The sequence below is a fragment of the Pogoniulus pusillus genome, chromosome 8 (assembly GCF_015220805.1).
Source record: "Pogoniulus pusillus isolate bPogPus1 chromosome 8, bPogPus1.pri, whole genome shotgun sequence".
NCBI lineage: Eukaryota > Metazoa > Chordata > Aves > Piciformes > Lybiidae > Pogoniulus > Pogoniulus pusillus.
The window spans coordinates 4,155,132-4,173,669 of NC_087271.1; the positions used below are offsets into that span (position 1 = coordinate 4,155,132).

Here is an 18,538-nt window from a genome sequence, read left to right on the forward strand (position 1 = left end):
GTAAGACGGAGTCCTTTACAAAATGGGCAGAGCTGAGAAGTGGGACAAAGCAGAGGGCGTAGCTCTTGGTGGAGTGGGGAAGGGACCTGTGAATGAAATTTAGGAGACTCAAAAAATTAACCAGCAGAAAAATTTGGCTTAGCCCAAGGAGTGGTTTGAGAGTTAGTAACAGATGAGTGGAGAAAAATTAGAGGAGCAGTCTGTAACTAGTAGATGTGGAAGCAGTGGAGGGCTACAGGGCATTCTGCCTTTTCAGTTTCCCAGTTTCATGCTTGCTTGGAAGCTTTCAAGGCCAAACTGTGTTTTCCTTGACTTGTAAAGAGCCTGCACAAAATATTTCAAGTGTGCCTGGGTGCTCTCAGAGCTGACTAATGTTCACCAAGCTGAAGCCACTGGTCTAATTTAGCCCTGTAAGAAGCATGTGCTCATTTGAGCTCAGCAGAATCTGAGCACTCAGGCTTACTTTGGCAGACACTTGCTCTTATCACCTGCTGAGCTTGATATTAGTGCAGTCCTTTGGCCTGAAGAACAAGGAATTAGGAGCAGCACTGAAAAGCCTTTGCGCAGCGATGTGGTTTGAAGCCACTAGGCAGGCAGTTGGGCCACTGGAACTTCATCTGGATGTTGTGATCTCAGCGTGCTTATTTGGATTGCCTTGCCTTTCAGAGAAACCCCATCTCCGTTTCCAAGGGGATTCTTTTCTTCAAGCGAGGCAGTGACCACACCTTTGAAACCTAATCCCTGTCGATCCCTGGTAGCTTGACATCAAACGCCTAGCTCCTTGTTTGTCCAGCTAATAGAAAATTCATCAGTGGCTTATCCTGCCATGAAGCTCAATTCAGTGCCTGCAAAAGCAGTTAAGACTGAACAAGCCAACTTTGCCCTGCTCCTGTTGATTTCCTATTGTACAGGCTATTAACTTTTAGAGACTGAGTGAGGGGGTTTTGTGGTAAAACCATTACGGGGTCATGAAGACTACAGAGGTTTGTTCTCCTGGGTGCAATTAAGATGAAGCCTTGCTAAGTCTTAGTTGTATTGTTTAGAAGTGGCTCTTCTGCACCAACCATTTCTTTAGCCCTGGTTGTGCTTGGGAAAGGAGGCTGAGAGGAGACCTTATGATTCTCTGTAACTACTTGAAGGGAGGTCAGAATGAGGAATGGGCCAGCCTCTTGTCCTTGATGACAAGCAGCAGGAACAGAGGAAACTGTTACAAGTTGAACCAGGGAAGATGCAGGCTGGATGTCAGGAAATATTTATTTCCTGAAAGGGTTCTCAAACACTGGAATGGTCTGCCCGGGACACTGGTGAGGTCACCATCCCTGAGGGTATTCAAGTGGTTTGTGGACCTGATGCTTAGGGATGTGGTTTAATGCTGACTCTTCAGTGCTGGGTAAGGGTTGGACTGGATGGTCTTCGAGGTCTCTTCCAACCAGATCTATTCTGTGTGTGATATATTCTGTGTCACTTCCAGTTTCTACCATACCATGATACTGTGATTACAGCCTAATTTAAGGATTTGGGAGGTTGACTTCCTCAGATCTTTGGATTTGGTGTTCATTATTAAGCTGCCAGCATGAGGCTCACAGTACTGAGGTCTGCATGCCCATGCTCAGTGCAGGAGAGACATGGACCTGTTGGAGCAGGGCTAGAGGAGGCCACAACAGTGATATGAGAGTTGGAAACCCTCCGCTGTGAGGACAGTCTGAGAGAGTAGGAGTTGCTCAGCCTGGAGAAGAGAAGGCAACAGGGGGACCTTCTGGTGGCCTTCCAGTACTGTGGGTCCTGTTGTTCAGTTTGGATTCAGTTTTTCTTGATGTTAGTCAGCATCTCAATCCAAGAGGTGACCTTTGGATTTGGGAAACTTTGCTGTAGTAAATAAGCTGTAACTGTGGCTAAATCATTGCATTAACTCATTCCAGGAATGAAAGGATTAAAAATAAACCTCTGAAGCATTGGTGTAAACCTTCAGTGCAGTCTAATTGCCTAGATAATTGCTTTGGTTAGCTAAGATGTGGACAGCCCTGCTCTGGAGTGCATTGAAGGCAGGACAAGGACAGATGTGCCTGTATTGTGTCACTGTTGTGTCTGAAACCCAACCTGGAGCCATGAAAAGGGAGTTCAGCCTTCACCTCCAAGAGACCTTGCCCTCTTTCAAGGCTGCTAATAAACACGAATTAGCTGGAGGGCCTTAGTTTGGTTTTGGTCTCTTGAGGATGCTGTGGTGCATGCACTGGAGGTGGAGGGGTCTGGACCAGAATCCTGCCTCCTGCAGCTTCCCTTAGTGCTCCCAGCTGAGACCTGAGTTAGGACCAGTTCTCCACAGGAGTGTTGATCAGCCCTTACTCACAAATGTCATCTGCTTGAGTTTAAAGGAAAATTACCAAACCTTTTAGGAGGAGAAATTCAGTTTTAAATCTACCTTCTAAAATGTAGAGGCTTTAAGCTTGTCTGAGACGCTGCCTGTGTGAGTTTAGAGCAAGGCATAAGTTCCTCTTGAACAACCAGCGTAGCTCAGTCCCAACTTGGCCAAAGAATCCAGCTCTGGCATCAGTTAAATATTTACATTCCCTTCCTTTTTTATATAAATTGTGCTCTATTAGCATACTTCTCACAGTGTATCTTTGTGTTCCAGCTTCTTTCTACATTTGGCAGTTCGTCCATTAATCACCATCAACCTGTGCAAAATCCTAAGGCATGAAGTTGAGGCCATCAAAACCTGCAGCATTTACTGTTTCATCATAGGCAGCCTATAAGTCATGTTGCAATGTCTGCCTTCCACCAAGAGGATATGGTCTAAACTGGAGCCTGTTTACACTAGGGAGACTTCTGTGTATTTAAGAAGTAATTGTTTCAGGCACCCTTCATTAATTCATGAGCTGACACGGGGACGTTTTTTTCCTTGCTGCAACAAAAATAATTATGGAGCTCAAAAAAAAGAAAAGTGAGTTTGCTCATGGTGAGGTTCTCCTGTGGTTTTCATCCTTGGTTATAAGGGTTTAATTGTAGCTTGCTGCTAGCCTTCCCCAGTTCAGTAATTTCTGGCCCTCAAGTGGGGAGGCAGAAGGAGTTACGGCGTGCGGCGATTTATGGGGGATGTAAATGATTTCTTGTTTGCCCTCCCTCTGCTTGGCTGTGCTCACCCTCTTTAAAGATTTTTTTCTTGTTGTTTTTTGTGGGTGAATTTAGTGCAGTGGCACTGATGGAAGCCAGGGACAAGCAAACAGGTGCAGTGCAGAGCCCCTGTCCAGGCACTTCATCTGTTGTCTGCAAACACTTCTGTCCCAGCCCTGCACTTGCGGGCACTGCTCAGTCTACTGGTTTGAGAGAGAAAGAAATGGGATCCTGTGTGGGTGTTGGGTTAGGAGAGGAGCAGGCTCCTCCAGATGCTTGAGTATGCATTGATGCCTTCAGGCATGCAAGATGCCATACTGCATGTGTTCTCTGGGTCACTCAGAGTCACTTGGTAGGCTTTGCAAGAAAGCCTCTTCTCTTTACTTGGAGGGATCTCGGTGCTCTTCAAAGTCAGGACCTTTTAGGGAAGTTCATAGGGGGCACCTCCATCTCAGGCAACCTGGAGGTTGCTGCTGCATTGCAGTCTCCAAAAAGTGTTCAACAGAGAATGTTATGCTCTTCATTCCTCCTTGGAGTCTTCCTCCCCATTCCTGGCACAGAAACATCGTTGTCACCTAGCAGTGCTCCATGACATATTTCTCCATCTCACTGGCCTCTTGATATATGGGGTTTGTGGACTGTTTCTTGTCACATCTTCTCAAGACCCCACCTGAAGTACTGTGTACAACTCTGGAGTCCTCAGTACAGAGAGATACTGGAGCAGGGCCAGAGGAGGCCACAGCAATGATGGGTGGTCTGGAAGCCCTCTGCTGTGAGGCCATGATGAGAGAGTTGGGGTTGTTCAACCTGGAGGAGAAGAGAAGGCACTAGTGGGACCTTCTGCTGGCCTTCCAGGCTTTAAAAGGGCTGTTCAGAAAGCTGGGGACAGGGTTTTCAACAGGGCCTGTTGTGACAGGATAAAGGGTGATGGTTCGAATCACAAGAGGGAGATTCAGACTGGAGAGAAGGAAGAAATGTTTGATACTGAGGTTGCACTGACTCAGGTTGCCTGGAGAGGTGGTAGATGCCCCATCCCTGGAACCATTCCAGGTCAGGTTGTTTGGGGTTCTAAGCAACCTGCTCTAGTTGCAGATGTCTCTGCTGACTGGAGGGGGTTTGGACTAGATGACCTTTAAAGGTCCCTTCCAACCCAAATCAGACCATGATTCTGTGATTCTCTTCTACCTTCATTCTGCCACTCTTAGTTTTTCACTTTCTTCTATGCACTCATCCTATTCCCTTTGTGTGGTTCCCACTGCCACTTTCTCTTCTATTTCCAGTCTGAGTTTCATAGAAGAGAAAATAGCTCAGGGCATGGGAAAAAAAATCCAAGATTATTTCAGGTAGGTTTAGAGAAATGGGAATCCAGCATTTATTATGCAAATTCCCAACCTTAGTAGATCTGCATGGCAGACAGTAGTGTTGTGCTGCCTTCCAGGGTTTGTACTGCTGAGGGACAGCCAGACTGTTGGCTGTGTGCAACAGAACCTTTATAGACAAGAAACTGATTCATAGATTCACAGATTCAAAGATTCACAGAATGATTTGTGTTGGAAGGGATCATCTAGTTCCAACCCTCCTGCCAAGGGCAAAGACACCTTCCACTAGACTAGATGATGAGTTCCTCTGAGATCTTGCTTCCACATCCTTTGTGTTTCAGATCGAGTAGAGTACAGATAATTCTTCCTAGGGAGGATCATATCTGATCCACCTGAGTGGTGCTGTTCCCAAAAACACTAAGCAGAACATTTTCTTTGCAAGATTCACTTACCTGAGGTTCACTTCTGGCTGACGTGCTCTGAAGGGCCACGGTAGCCACGTTTGCACCGTTCCTAAGCACAAAGACTGAACTGTGAGCTATGAAATGCTGGCCTTCAGCCAACTGGCCATTTCTTTTCTTCATTCCCTGTCATTAAAGCTGTGGGTTGCTCCAGGGCGCAGTGTTTTGCTCTTCTTAAGTGGAACTGTTAACGACCCAATTTAGAGCAATGTAAAATGCACCCAGATTCCATAGTGACTTCTAAATCCATAGAGCATTAATGATAATCTGTAATTAATAGCTGCAATCAAAGGGAACTGTAGTTGAGTAATTAGAAATGTAGGATTAAAGTATTAGTATATATATATACATAAAAAGGCCTCTTAAAAACCTCTTCTTTTAAGAGATGGCTCTGAGCCCACGGAGGAAAACAGTTTTTAACTGATATGACCTTAGTCAAAGACCAAGCTACTAAAAATATTACACTGACCTGACTTGTGCAGGTCATCAGACTGCTGCCAAAACATCTAGAGGTAATTGATGAGTTTGCAGATAAGTAGTAATCACAGAATTTTGTGGTGATATTGCCTATTGATATTCTGGAACAGGAATGATGAGTTTGAGAGTAAGTTTTGAATTTCCCTAGCAGACCTTTTGAAGTCAGCAGTGACTGCCCACCTCAGAGCCAAAAGCTTTCCTGGTGTGTCTTCGTTCAAGAAGGCAGACCAAAAATGTATAGAATGGTTTGAGTTGGAAGGGATATTTAAGGTCATCTGGTTTCAACTCTGCTGCCATAGACAGAGACATCTCATAGAATTGTAGAATGTTTTAGACTGGAAGGGACCTCAAAGATCATCCAGTTCCAACCTCCTGCCATAGGCAGGGACACCTCCCACTAGAACAGGTTGCTCAAGGCCTCATTCAGGCTGGCCTTGAGCACCTTCCTCTGGGGAGGGAGCAGCCACAACCTCCCTGGGCAGCCTGTGCCAGCATCTCACCACCCTCACTGCAAAGAACCCTTCTCTAACATCTACTCTGAATCTCCCCTTTGCCAGTTTACACCCATTACGCTTTGTCCTGTCATTACAAGACCTTGTCAGTAGTCCCTTCCCAGCCTTCCTGTAGGCCCCCTTCAGATACTGGAAGGCCACTCTAAGGTCTCCTCAAAGCCTTCTCTTCTGCAGGCTGAAGAGCCCCAACTCTTGTAGCCTGTCCTCATAGCAGAGGTCCTGCTAAACCAAGCTTTTTAATCCCCCATCCAATCTGTCTTTGAGCACTTGCAGGCTTGGAGACTCCACAGCTTCTCTGGACAACCTGTTTCAGTGCCTCACCATCCTCACAGAGAAGAATTTTTCCCTCACATCTGATTTAAATCCACCTTCTTCCAGTTTGAAGGCATTAGCCCTCATCCTGTCACTCCCTGCTTTTGTAAAAAGTCCCTCTCCAGCTCTCCTGTAGCCTCCTTCAAATACCTGAAGGCTGCTCTAAGGTTTCCTTGGAGCCTTATCTTCTCCAAGCTGAGCAACCCCAGCTCTCTCAGCCTGTCCCCATAGGAGAGGTGCTCCAGCTCTCTGAGAATTTTCATGGTCTTCCTCTGCACCTGCTCTAACAGTTCTGTATTCTTCTCATGTTGGGGGCTCCAGAGCTCGACACACAGGGCTCCAGGCAGGGTCCCACGGGGGTAGAGTAGAGGGGAAGAATGGCCTCCCTTGACCTGCTGGAAGAGGGAAGGCAAAGGTGTCAGGTGCATGCAGTGCTCTGGGCTTCCTGCCCTGTAGTCGCAAATAAGGCACCGTGATTCTTTCTGATGATGCATCTTAAATGGGCTAATCCTCCCATTTATCTCTAGCCCTCAGGAGCTCGAGGCATGTAGAAAGACTCCCAGGTAGAGAGGTTATTCATTGCGTATGTGCTGATGAAAGTGCCAGTAGCAGCGATGAGGGGCTCTGATAGATGGAATAGGCTGTGGCAGAAATGAAATTCCTAACAATTTCCAGCCCTGCACTAAATTAAATCATCCTGCTGCACGTCTCGCTTTTGAAGCTCAAAATTAATGTATCCTCCATCTGAGATCCACAGAGCTCAGGTTCTTCCTTGGCGTTGAAAATTTGCCTGGCTCATGCCAATTATTCACCTACCTCAGGCTATCGATAATGACAGGCTGCAGATAAAGAGCAGAGAGATGTGCTTCGGAGCCGTGCTGTCAAAGAGCACGAGCAGAATTAACCATTGGAAAGGTATTAGCATCGTGAAATCTGCTTGGAGCAGCCTGGAGAGTTCCAGCAGGTCCTTTGCCAGCAAAAAAAAGGATTTTTCTGACACAGCGATGACAAGAGCTGTGAACTCTGCAGGAGTCAGCTGGGGAGCTCTTATCTCTCAGATCGGCCTATGCAAGGTGTTGGCAGGACAAGCTTTGCCTTTTCAGCCGTAGAGTAAGGAGATGGAGGAAAGATAACTGGTTCACATTCAGCTTTTGAAGGACTAGTGCCACCGTGCAGCATTTTATGCTGCTTACCAGGTAGATCTTTAGTTAACCCTAACCCTCTCCTCCACCAGGTTTTACTGTAGAATCACAGAATGCCAGGTTGGAAGAACCCCCCGAGGATCATCTGCTCCAGCCATTCTGGGTGCCAGTGTAGTTGAAATGAGATGGCCCAGCAGCCTGTCAAGCTGAGTCTTAAAACTGACCAGTGTAGGGGAGCACACTGCTTAACCTTGGGAGATTATTTGTAGGTTCTTCTTTTTCAAAGTATTTGACATCATAGAATTGTTTTGTTTGGAAAATACCTTTCACATCAAGTCTAGCCATTGCCTGACTCCATCAGGTCTGGCGCTAGAATGGCAGTATGAGGGCCATCAGCTCCCCTGAGCATGGCAGGTTGAGGCTCATTGCAGGAGTTGTTTCCACTATAGACTGGTTGCTGTAGTATGTATACACCACAGCTCTGACCTATCCTTCTGTACTGAAATTCTATTCATAATGAATTAATGGAAGGTGTGTCACACAACCATAGAGCTCTTGAGGCTGGAAGAGACCTTTGAGATCATCAAAGAGCTCACAATCCCACCACTACAGCTAAGCAACTGCCACTAAACCGTGCCACCGTGTCCCTCAGCAACACATCCACCTGTCTATTAAATACCTCTGGGGATGGTGACTCCATCACATCTCTGGGCAGCCTGTTCCAGTGCCTGAGAGCCCTTTCTGTGAAGAAGTGTTTCCTAATATCCAACCTGAACCTCCCCTGGCACAATTTCATAGAAGCAGTCAGGGTTGGAAGGGACCACAAGGATCATCTAGTTCCAACCCCCCTGCCATGGGCAGGGACGCCCTACTCTAAATCAGGCTGGCCACAGTCTCATCCAGCTTGGCCATTTGAGGCTGTTTCCTCTTGTCCTGTTACTTGTTCCTTGGGATAAGAGACCAACCCCACCTGCTCCAACCTCCTTTTGGGGAGTTGTAGAGGGAAGTTGTTGTTGACCTCATATTGCATGCTCCTAAAGGCAATATACTCTCCTTGAGAGACACCTGCCCCACTTGAAGAACAGAAAAACTCTTCCAATTTCCTGTCATTGTGCAGTCTTGCCTTGTTCAGCTAATTGAGGTATTAATGATTCCTCCTTCCTTTTGAAACCCAGGAATTGGAGATTAGGAAAAAACTTCTTTGCTGAAAGAGTGGTCAGGCATTGGAGCAGGCTGCCCTGCCAGGAGATGGAGTCGCCATTCCTAGAGGTGTTCAAGAAGCCTGTAGATGTGGTGCTTCAATTTAGTGGTCGTAGTTGCATTATGGTTGGACTCAATGATCTTGAAGGTCTTTTCCAGCCTTAATCATTCTGTGCTTCTGTGGATTGTATAATGAGACATTTCTTCTGACACACAGAGATACTGATGTCACGACAGGGAAGTCTTTGTGCACATGGAAGGTGTAAGCACAATTTGAGGTCTGGATTATGGAAAGTTCAGGATGGTGCCAGTTTTGAATCAGACAAGAAAATTAGCACATAATAGGTCATATCCATTACAGTCTGCAGAAAGTATGTCTAGATTTCCTTCAACACCTCCAGGGTGGGCTGTGGATAAGGCTGGTAAGTGGCTGATTGCAAACCGCCCTATCTTGGGAGATCAGCTGCAAATGCGTGGGGAACTTACAAAGGATCTGTGAAACAGAACATGCAAAAGGGGGAAAAAAGAAGAAAAAAAGAAGAAGATGAGCGAGATAGGGCTGAGAAGAAAAACAGCCATGAGGCATATCTGTGGGAAGATCCTGGAAGAGATCAGTCAGGTAGGAACTAGACAGAGAAAAAGATGAAGCATCGGTCTGGAATGTGCAGGGAAGCAAAAAATACTGAGCCCTTAGTCTAATTAGTTCTTACTCTGAGTCTGTGTAGCTTTATCTGTGATTCCTGTTTTCCTGATATTATATCCAAGAGGGTTTTCTGAAGACTTTTCTTCAGCTCTTTCAAGGACATTGGTGGTTCCAGTAGATCTGCTGCTATAAAGCATTCACCAATGATTTGCCTAAAACAGTTGTCCCCAAATGCCCTGTTAAATTGTCCTCTCGTGACCCTCCTGACAGCATGGGATCTCTCTCCATGTGTCTGTAGAGTAGCATCTTGCCCAATCTTGTTTTTAGTGTCTGGTGAAGTTGGGGTTTTATCACTTCCTTTAAGCAAATTCCTTCACAGAGTAACAAATCTCAGGGTAGGCTTTCTACCTGGCTTCAGGAAGAGATTGGCAAAGGGAAAAGATTTTTGTTGTTGTTCTTTGTTTAGTTTGAACATTGATTTTGTCTCTTTTACCTCGTTAGACTCCCAGCTTATTCTGTATATTTCTTGGGGGTTTTGCTGGTTTGGATACTCTGCAGGGTGATCTAGATTGCACACGTTGCAAACACCTCCTTATTTTGCAGAATCACAGACTGGTTTGGGTTGGAAAGGACCTTTAAAGGTCATCTAGTCCAACTCTCCAACACTCAGCAGGGCCATCTGCAGCTAGAGCAGGTTGCTGAGAGCCCCAGACAAACTGACCTGCAGTGGTTCCAGAGATGGGGCATCTACCGCCTCCCTGGGCAACCTGGGACAGTGTCTCGTCAGCCTCCATGTAAAATAGTTCTCCCTACTCTTCAGTTTGAATCTCCCTCTTTTAGCTAAAACCATCACCTCTTGTCTTGTCTCACAACTCATGCTGAAAATCTGTCCCCAGCTTTCTTTTCAGGCCCTTTTAAGTCCTGAAATACCACGAGGATGTCTCCTTGGAGCCTTCTCTTCTTGAGGCTGAACAGCCCCAACTCTCTCAGACTGTCTTCATTGGAGAGGTGCTCCAGTCCTCAGGTCATATTTATAGCAGTTATTAACTCATGGTTACTAGTGCAATTACATAGTTAGTGCATAGAGTGACCCACTGGGGTGATACAAAGTTAAGGCAGAGGATGTCTGTGTTGGGAATTATGCACATTTAATAATCTCTACTAATTTTGATATCCATTTTGATTGTGCAAGTTCCTGTGCTGGATGTGTATGTTCCTACACTGGATGTGTATGTTCCTACACTGGCTGTGCAAGTTCCTACACTGGATGTGCACATTTCTGCACTGGCTGTGCAAGTTTCTGTGCTGGATGTGTATGTTCCTGCACTGGTTGTGCATGTTCCTGCACTGGCTGTGCAAGTTCCTACACTGACTGTGCAAGTTCCTGTGCTGGATGTGTATGTTCCTACACTGGCTGTGCACATTTCTGTGCTAGGTGTGTATGTTCCCACACTGGTTGTGCATGTTCCTGCACTGGCTGTGCAAGTTCCTACACTGACTGTGCAAGTTGCTGTGCTGGATATGTATGTTCCTACACTGGATGTGTATGTTCCTACACTGGCTGTGCAAGTTCCTGTGCTGGATGTGCATGTTCCTGCACTGGCTGTGTATGTTCCTACACTGGATGTGCACATTTCTGTGCTAGGTGTGTATGTTCCTACACTGGATGTGCACATTTCTGTGCTAGGTGGTATGTTCCCACACTGGCTGTGCATGTTTCTGTGCTGAATGTGCATGTTTCTACACTGGTTGTGTACATCCTATGCACAGTAGCCATACAGACCTCAGGCACTGCTCACAGGACCTTGCAAACAGGATATCCACTCTCTTGTTAGACTTATTTTTCTCTCTGCTTTCTTATAGCATATTCAATCCCCATGAAAATCCCCAATCATTGCTGGGCTTCGTGTCTTCTTAGTTATCTGCCTTCTTCCTCTTTTGACTTATATTCTCTTTACATTATGGATGCTTTGCACAGGGACATTAATCAGATTGAGGGTAGGGCCTGGATCTTCTCCTTTTGGGTTCTGTGGCCAGAAGCTAAGGCTTCCCCATCCCTCTGACAGCTCTGTGACTGTGACAGGACAAACACTGGAGCACTGAGTAATGGTTGCTGCTGGTGAGAAAATGAGACAGCACTGTGTGTGCCCATGATAAGAGCTAGCTCTGTAGTTTTTCTTCAGAGGCAGGCTTTTGTAAACCTTATTGAAGTTTATTTAATCACAAAGGCTTTAAAAGGCCTCACTTGTGTGAAGTTCACTCTGTGCTTATGCAATATGGTAATAAAATCAGATATTAACCAACTTCTCTGTGGGGAGTGTATCTGAATACCCTTCCCTTGGCTTTTCGCAGGGGTTATAATTATCTTTTGTGACTTCTCATTAACTTAAACCCATCATTTCCTCACAGTGATAGAGATTTGAGCAGAAACTTCTCTTTCCAGTGTTGAGATTTGGCATGCAGCTGGAATGGTTTCATCTATAAATAAAATCCTAACGGGATAATGGCTCTCTCTGCTGATTGCATTTCTCAAGTTGGCTTCTTTTCAAAGCAGAGCTCTTTGTTCAGATAGTTAAGGAGGACATTTTTAACAATTAAGGATCGTTTTTTAAATGCTTTGTTTAAAATCGAGTTGCAAGGAAAGGCTGAGAGCCCTGGGGCTGTTGAGCCTGGAGAAGAGCAGACTCTTTTCAGTGGTGCCCAGGGACAGGACAAGGGGCAACAGGCACAAACTGGAAGCCAGGAGGTTCCATCTAAACAGGAGGAGAAACCTGTTTGGTGTGAGGGTGCTGGAGCCCTGGAGCAGGCTGCCCAGAGAGGTTGTGGCCCAGCTGGCCATTGTAATGCCAGGCAAGCTGCTGTGGGTGTTCCTGCTTTAGCAGGGTGGTTGGACTGGATGATCTCCCACGGGCCCTTTCACCCCCACCATACTGGGACTCTGGGATATTAAGGAAAGATGTTTTTTCTTTATTTACTGTGGGAGTGACTGTATGTAAATCTCACATCTGGGATGTAGAGGATGAAGGGAGCCATTGGCTAGTGGGGGTTTAGAGGCTGGGGGTGTGAGTGAAGTGAGGGGATGAGCCATTGAGAAGTGAAGTGATGAGCACTGAGCGCTGCTCTCCAGGCTGTGAGTGGGATAGTTGAAGCTGTCTAGCATGTGGTGTGGCCTTCTTGGTGCTCCAGCAATTTGACCCACTATACATGGTGGGTCCCAACAGGGAAAAACAGTCAGACTCTTTCCCAGTCTTCCTGGAGACAGAGTTACTGAGCAAGGCAGATCAGGCAGGAGTTTCCAGAGGAGGAATGAATTTGCTCAGATGAGGCTCTGATCCTTCTTCCATTCATGACTCATCTCTGTGGACTCACTAGGAGCTCACCTTCCTGCAGAGTGCACTTCAGATTTGGCCTGAAGCTTTTAACATGTTTTCTTCAAGGAGAGGTGAGACTACTCTCACCTTCAGGCACAGCAATCCCAAGTCATTGCTGTTATAAATTGAACTTATGCATCTGTCATGGATTTCTCTTCTGGGATGCCTTTGTTTCTGCATTGACTTAGTTTTGGTGGTATGTTCCCATGCTGTGTAGTTGCTCTGCATGTTCCCTGCAATCAAGTGAAATGTTTGCCAAGGGCACAGGGCTAAGCTTTCCTCTTAAACTGGAGCATTCAGTCTCTGATACCAGAACATTGCCAGCTACCAGCCTGAAGAAGCATCTCACAAACAGTAAAGTTTGATCATCTAATGCTTTCTGTAGGTCAGATGATGGATGCCATCTCTGTAAGACTCACAGCCATGTTTTCATGGCCTGTTGAAAAAAACCAGTCATATGAACACTGTGAAGTTTAAAATAGCAAAGTATTTGGTTTGATCATAGTACTGTGGGTAGTTTTTCTTTCATTGCAGTTAAGGTGTATTGGCTGTTGGCAGAATATGGTTCATTTTGAGGCTTGTAACACTAGAACATTTCCAGGTGAACTGCTGACCCACAGAAAATATCCTGCTGAGTGCAGTACTTGAATGTGTGAGCAGTGGCAAGGACACAACTCATTGCTCATGGATTTGAGTGGTGCCCTGTGGATGTAAGAGATCATAGAATTGTTTGTTTGGAGAAGACTTCTAAGATCATTGAGACAAACCTGTTTGCTCTCAGGTGGAGGTATGAGAGACAACAGGACCTCAGATCCTTGTTTCAGAGGGCTTTCATCACAAGCCTAAAGGAGCTACACCATCCTGGGGGTAGGGATGATGGAAGGTCAGTGGTCCAGAGTAGCTGTAAGATATCAAGCATCCCAACCTCCAGTACCAGCCAGGTTCTGGTCTGCATTTGATGACTGGGGGGCTAGAACGTCTCTCTTATGAAGAAAGGCATAGGGACTTGGGGCTTTTTATCCTAAAGAGGACTGAGGGACATCTTACTTAAAAGAAGGATAGAGACCAGCCAGTGATGCCCAGTGACAGGACAAGAGATAATGGGCACAAAGTTGAATGTAGGAATGCCCATCTAAACATGAGGAGAGGCTTCTTTACTTTTCGGGTGGCGGAGCACTGGAAATAGCTACTCAGAGAGGTGGTAGAGTCTTCTCTGGAGTCATTCAAAGCCCACTTGATTGCTGCCATGTGCAGCCTTCTGTAGGTGGCCCTGCTTTATCAGTGAGCAGTGTCCAGTTCTGGGCTCCTCAATTCAAGAGAGATGTTGAGATGTTGGAACGTGTCCAGAGAAAGGCAACAAAGCTGGTGAGGGGCCTGGAGCACAGCCCTGTGAGGAGAGGCTGAGGGAGCTGGGGGTGTGCAGCCTGCAGAAGAGAAGGCTCAGGGCAGAGCTCATTGCTGTCTGCAGCTACCTGAAGGGAGGTTGTAGCCAGGTGGGGTTGGTCTCTTCTGCCAGGCAGTCAGCACCAGAACAAGGGGACACAGTCTCAAGTTGTGCCATGGCAGGTCTAGGCTGGAGGTTAGGAGGAAGTTGTTGCCAGAGAGGGTGATTGGCATTGGAATGGGCTGCCCAGGGAGGTGGTGGACTTGCCATCCTCAGAGGTGTTGAACCAAAGCCTGGCTGAGGCACTTAGTGCCATGGTCTGGTTGACTGGACAGGTCTGGATGCTAGGTTGGACTGAGTGATCTTGGAGGTCTCTTCCAACCTGTTTTATTCTATGATTCTGTGACCTGCAGAGGTCCCTTTCAACCCCTAGCATTCTGTGATTCTGTGATTTTCACCTACTGCACATCTCCACTCCAGTCTCAGAGCAAATCCATCAGCCAGGGTGTCCTGCTGCCTGGATAATTGTGGTCACCACAAGGGTGATACTAGCACTAAACCAGTTTTGTTTTCCTTAAGCCTGGCAAATCTTTCAGCCACATGTTTCCTAACATTTGGGTTAGGCAAGAAGCTCAACTGCTAACAAGTGAAGAACAAGGAGAGATGGATATAGTGGGCCTAGATGTCAGCTTGAGTGAACAGATGGCACTGCTATTTTGTGAGCAATGTCATTTAACATGGTCTGAGAATCTGTCCCCATCAGAGGGTTTCTGCTGTGCAGAGCAGGGGCTGTGTTTGTGGGTGAGTTATGATGCCTTCAGATGCAGTGTTTACACTGGAAATACTCAACAGAGCCTTAAATAAGCAGTGCTACCAGGTGGGCTTTTAAGAAAGGTGGTATTTATAACAAGTGGAGTGGCAGTGGCTGAACTTAACTGCTTCATGCATTGCTGAGACTTGATGTTTGCAGTTTGCTCCTGGTCTTTTGGTGAAAGAGAATAGGTGCCAACTGGGCAAATAAAGGCAGAATATCTTTTGCATGGCTGGACCTTGCTGATCTCAGCATTCCAGCTTTGCCTTCACTAGCACAGAATCACAAAGTGGTAGGGGTTGGAAGGGACCTCTGGTGATCATCAAGTCCAACCTCTCTGCTAAGGCAGGGTCACACAGGAACTGTGCAGCCATGGGACCGAATTAGATCCCCCAGGCATGAGTGTCCACCCAAGGTGCAGGGTCAGGCTGCAGGGTTTAATTTGTCATGAGTCTTTCCAGCGTCATGCTCAGGTCAGGCACTGACACATGGAGCCCTGCATGGTTTTATTTCTCATTCACTCCCATGGTCAGAGCCACAGCTCCAGGCCAGCACTGGTCTCATAGAATCACTAGAAGGGACCTCCAGACATCGAGTGCAGCCTCCCTGCCAAGGCAGGGTCCCCTAAATTAGTTTGCACAGGATTGCATACAGGCACTTGGGGACTTGGTCTCTTTTCCTTAGAAGTAAAGAACAGGACAAGAGAAAATGGCCTCAAGCTGCACCAGGGGAAGTTTAGGTTGGAAATGAGGACAAACTTCTTCATGGAAAGAGTTGTCAAGGTCTAAAACAGGCTGCCCAGTGCAGTGGTGGAGTCCCCATCCCAGGAGGGATTTAAAAACCATGTAAATGTGGTGCTGAGGTGCATGATTTAGTGGTGAACTTGGTAGTGCTGGGTTGACACTTGGACTTGATGGTCTTAAAGGTCTCTTCCAACTTAAATGATTCTGTAAGTGAAGGCTAAAGTCACTATTCAACTTCTCCTTGAAAAGAAAAGTGTCTCCTAGCAGTGAGAAAGTGCTGCTGGTGTTCAGATCACTCATTCCAGCCTGTGTTTCCATGAGTCACAGAGAGAGACTTCTCCTGAAAGTAGTTCTGGTAACTCCAGTGCGTAAACTGTGTCTCTTCTCATGCACATAGGCTTGCAGCATTAAAATCACTTGTAAGCCTTAATTGATAACACTTTCAGCAACCTCATCATGCTTGGGCTGTAGCACTGAGGAGTCATTCTACCTCTATAAAACTGGTGGAGAGATTTTAAGGTGGGCCAAAATACATCTCGGCGATGGGCTGCTTAATTAACACAAGGCCTCCCAGCAACAGCATTGCAAAACAAACTCCAGTGCTGGCCCTGTGCCTTTTTCCACTTTGCTGCTTCTGCTGCCCAGATGTCTCAGCCTGCCACACCACAGAGCTTCAACTGCACTTTAATAGCTGCTGTTCTTCAAATAATTTTATTACTGTGACAGCAACTTTATAAATGCCTTTTGCTCTCCTGATGCTACAGACCCAGCACAGTAACAACACCTTTTTCCTTCTACATTTTCCTTTATGAGCAGAACTTTTTCCCTCTGCTGTCTTTCCATTTGTTCACAGCACCTTTTTCTCTTCTGTTTTCCCCCTTATTAACAGCACTTTTCTCTTCTGTTTTTTGTCCTTCCAGGAGCAAATTCATCCCTTATTGCTGATTTCATGCCTACATCATCATGGAACATCTCAAGTGAATTAGATAAAGGTAAGTGGACATGAAATAAAATGCAAAGATGTGAAATCAGATTTTAAAATCTCAAGTCTGCTTCTCCACTTGCCCAAATCAGCAAGCAGATGGATGAGGTGGGCATCAAAGAGAATCCTTTTGATTATTTAGCTTTTAATTCCGTGCAGTTTGGTGATTTCTGGAGAATGCTGCTCTCATTTTTTTTTCTTTTGTACCAGTAAAAAGTTCCATGTGGTAAAAAAATATTTCAAGATGTGAGTTCTGTTGGTTTATGAACTGCTTGGCATTTTGTCTGGTGAATCTTGGGATTTGAGCTCAAACTTTACAAGCATCAGGCAGACAGTTTGCCTCAATGTGTTTTACTGTGAAGTGCTGAGGCTTTAAATTAATAGAGGGGCAAAATCTGTTTGCAGGTGGTGATTATGTGTGAGTTGAAGCACTGCAAAGGGTAGCTATTGTGGAAAAAAAGAGGTGATTTCTCCTTGCCCTTCATTTTGTAAGTTAGGTACCACCAGTTAAGCCAAACTGCTGAGTTTCCCCTGGCCCTTCCTGTAAGGCAGTGGTTTGCTGCTCCTGGGTCACTCTGCTCTTTGAAATGCTTCTAAGGTAATGTTTGTGGCAGAGGATGCAAACTGTTGTGGTTTGTCATGACATATCTCCTGGGAAGATTTAGATTAGGTATTAGGAAGAAATTCTTCACAGTGGGGCTGGTGAGGAGCTGTGCCAGGCTGCCTAGAGAAGCTGTGGAAGCCCTCTCCCTGGAAGTGTTTGAGGCCTTGAGCAACCTGGTCCAGTGCAAGATGTCCCTGCCTATGGTAGGGATGTTGGAACTAGATGATCTTTTCAAGGTCCTTTCGAACCCAAACCATTCTATGATTCTGTGGCTGTGCTGTCAGCCACCCTGACTGTGCAATTTGTCAACCACTCTCCTAATTTGCCTCTAACTTTGCCAACCATTAACTGTTCAGACTGAAGTTTCCCATAGTGATGTTCCACCACAGATGCTTTTCCCACATGTCACTCCTTGTCTGTCTTTTGTCAATGGGTTTTTTTATGAACATGTGTTCATAATGTTTTATGTTTATGCATAAATGTGCTTTCTGTGCTTAAATGTGACAAGAATATGTAGTTCTGAATACTTGAGGCAAGGTTGACTCTTTCACATCTGTCTTCCCATCAGGGAAGGAGCAGGACTTTTCTGTCATCCAAGACACAACGGAGAAGATGAAAGTTAAAGGGCTTGTGCTTGCCAGTGGGAAAGGGAGAAAACCATCTTGTCATTCAGCAGAGAATTCCCAGTTCACAGTAAACTGCTGAAAAAAGGTGTTGACAGAATGAATGCCTTATCCCACTGCAGGGACTCATCCAGGTGCCCATGGCAGGTCCACAGGTCTGGGCTGTGCTCAGGGAACATGACAAACCTGTGGAGGAGTGCAGTTGGTGGTTCCATCAAAAGGGATATCCTTGTGTCTCTTTACTTGTTTGACAGCTTGTGTGGGATTTCAGAAAGCAAGAAATAAATAAGTGGCCTAGAAAAAGCAAGCTAAGGCCATAAAGCCAGGAAACAGAATCACAGAATCAGCCAGGTTGGAAGAGCCTTCCAAAATCATCCAGTCCAACCTAGCACCCAGCCCTGTCCAATCAACCAGACCATGGCACTAAGTGCCTCAGCCAGGCTTTGCTTCAACACCTCCAGGGACAGTGACTCCACCACCTCCCTGGGCAGCCCATTCCAATGCCAATCACTCTCTCTGACAACAACTTCCTCCTAACATCCAGCCTACACCTCCCCTGGCACAACTTGAGACTGTGTCCACTTGTTCTGCTGCTGGGTGCCTGGCAGAAGAGACCAACCCCCACCTGGTAGGGGTAGACAGCAGTTGTAGTTGCAGACAGCAATGAGCTCTACCCTGAGCCTCCTCTTCTGCAGGCTGCACACCCCCAGCTTCCTCAGCCTCTCCTCACAGGGCTGTGCTCCAGGCCCCTCAACAGCTTTGTTGCCCTCTGCTGGACACCTTCCAGCACCTCAACATCTCTCTTGAATTGAGGAGCCCAGAACTGGACACAGGACTCAAGGT

General features: G+C 46.3%; 1 protein-coding gene across 1 annotated transcript in view; it reads left to right on the plus strand.

The window, feature by feature from the left end:
* The window catches only part of ROR1 (receptor tyrosine kinase like orphan receptor 1), a 238,830-nt gene that overhangs the window by 144,501 nt on the left and 75,791 nt on the right, over window positions 1-18,538 (plus strand). The window contains exon 2 of the mRNA XM_064147040.1: window positions 16,407-16,478. Within this exon, the coding sequence (XP_064003110.1) occupies window positions 16,407-16,478 (72 nt within the window). The remainder of the gene's footprint in view (window positions 1-16,406; window positions 16,479-18,538) is intronic.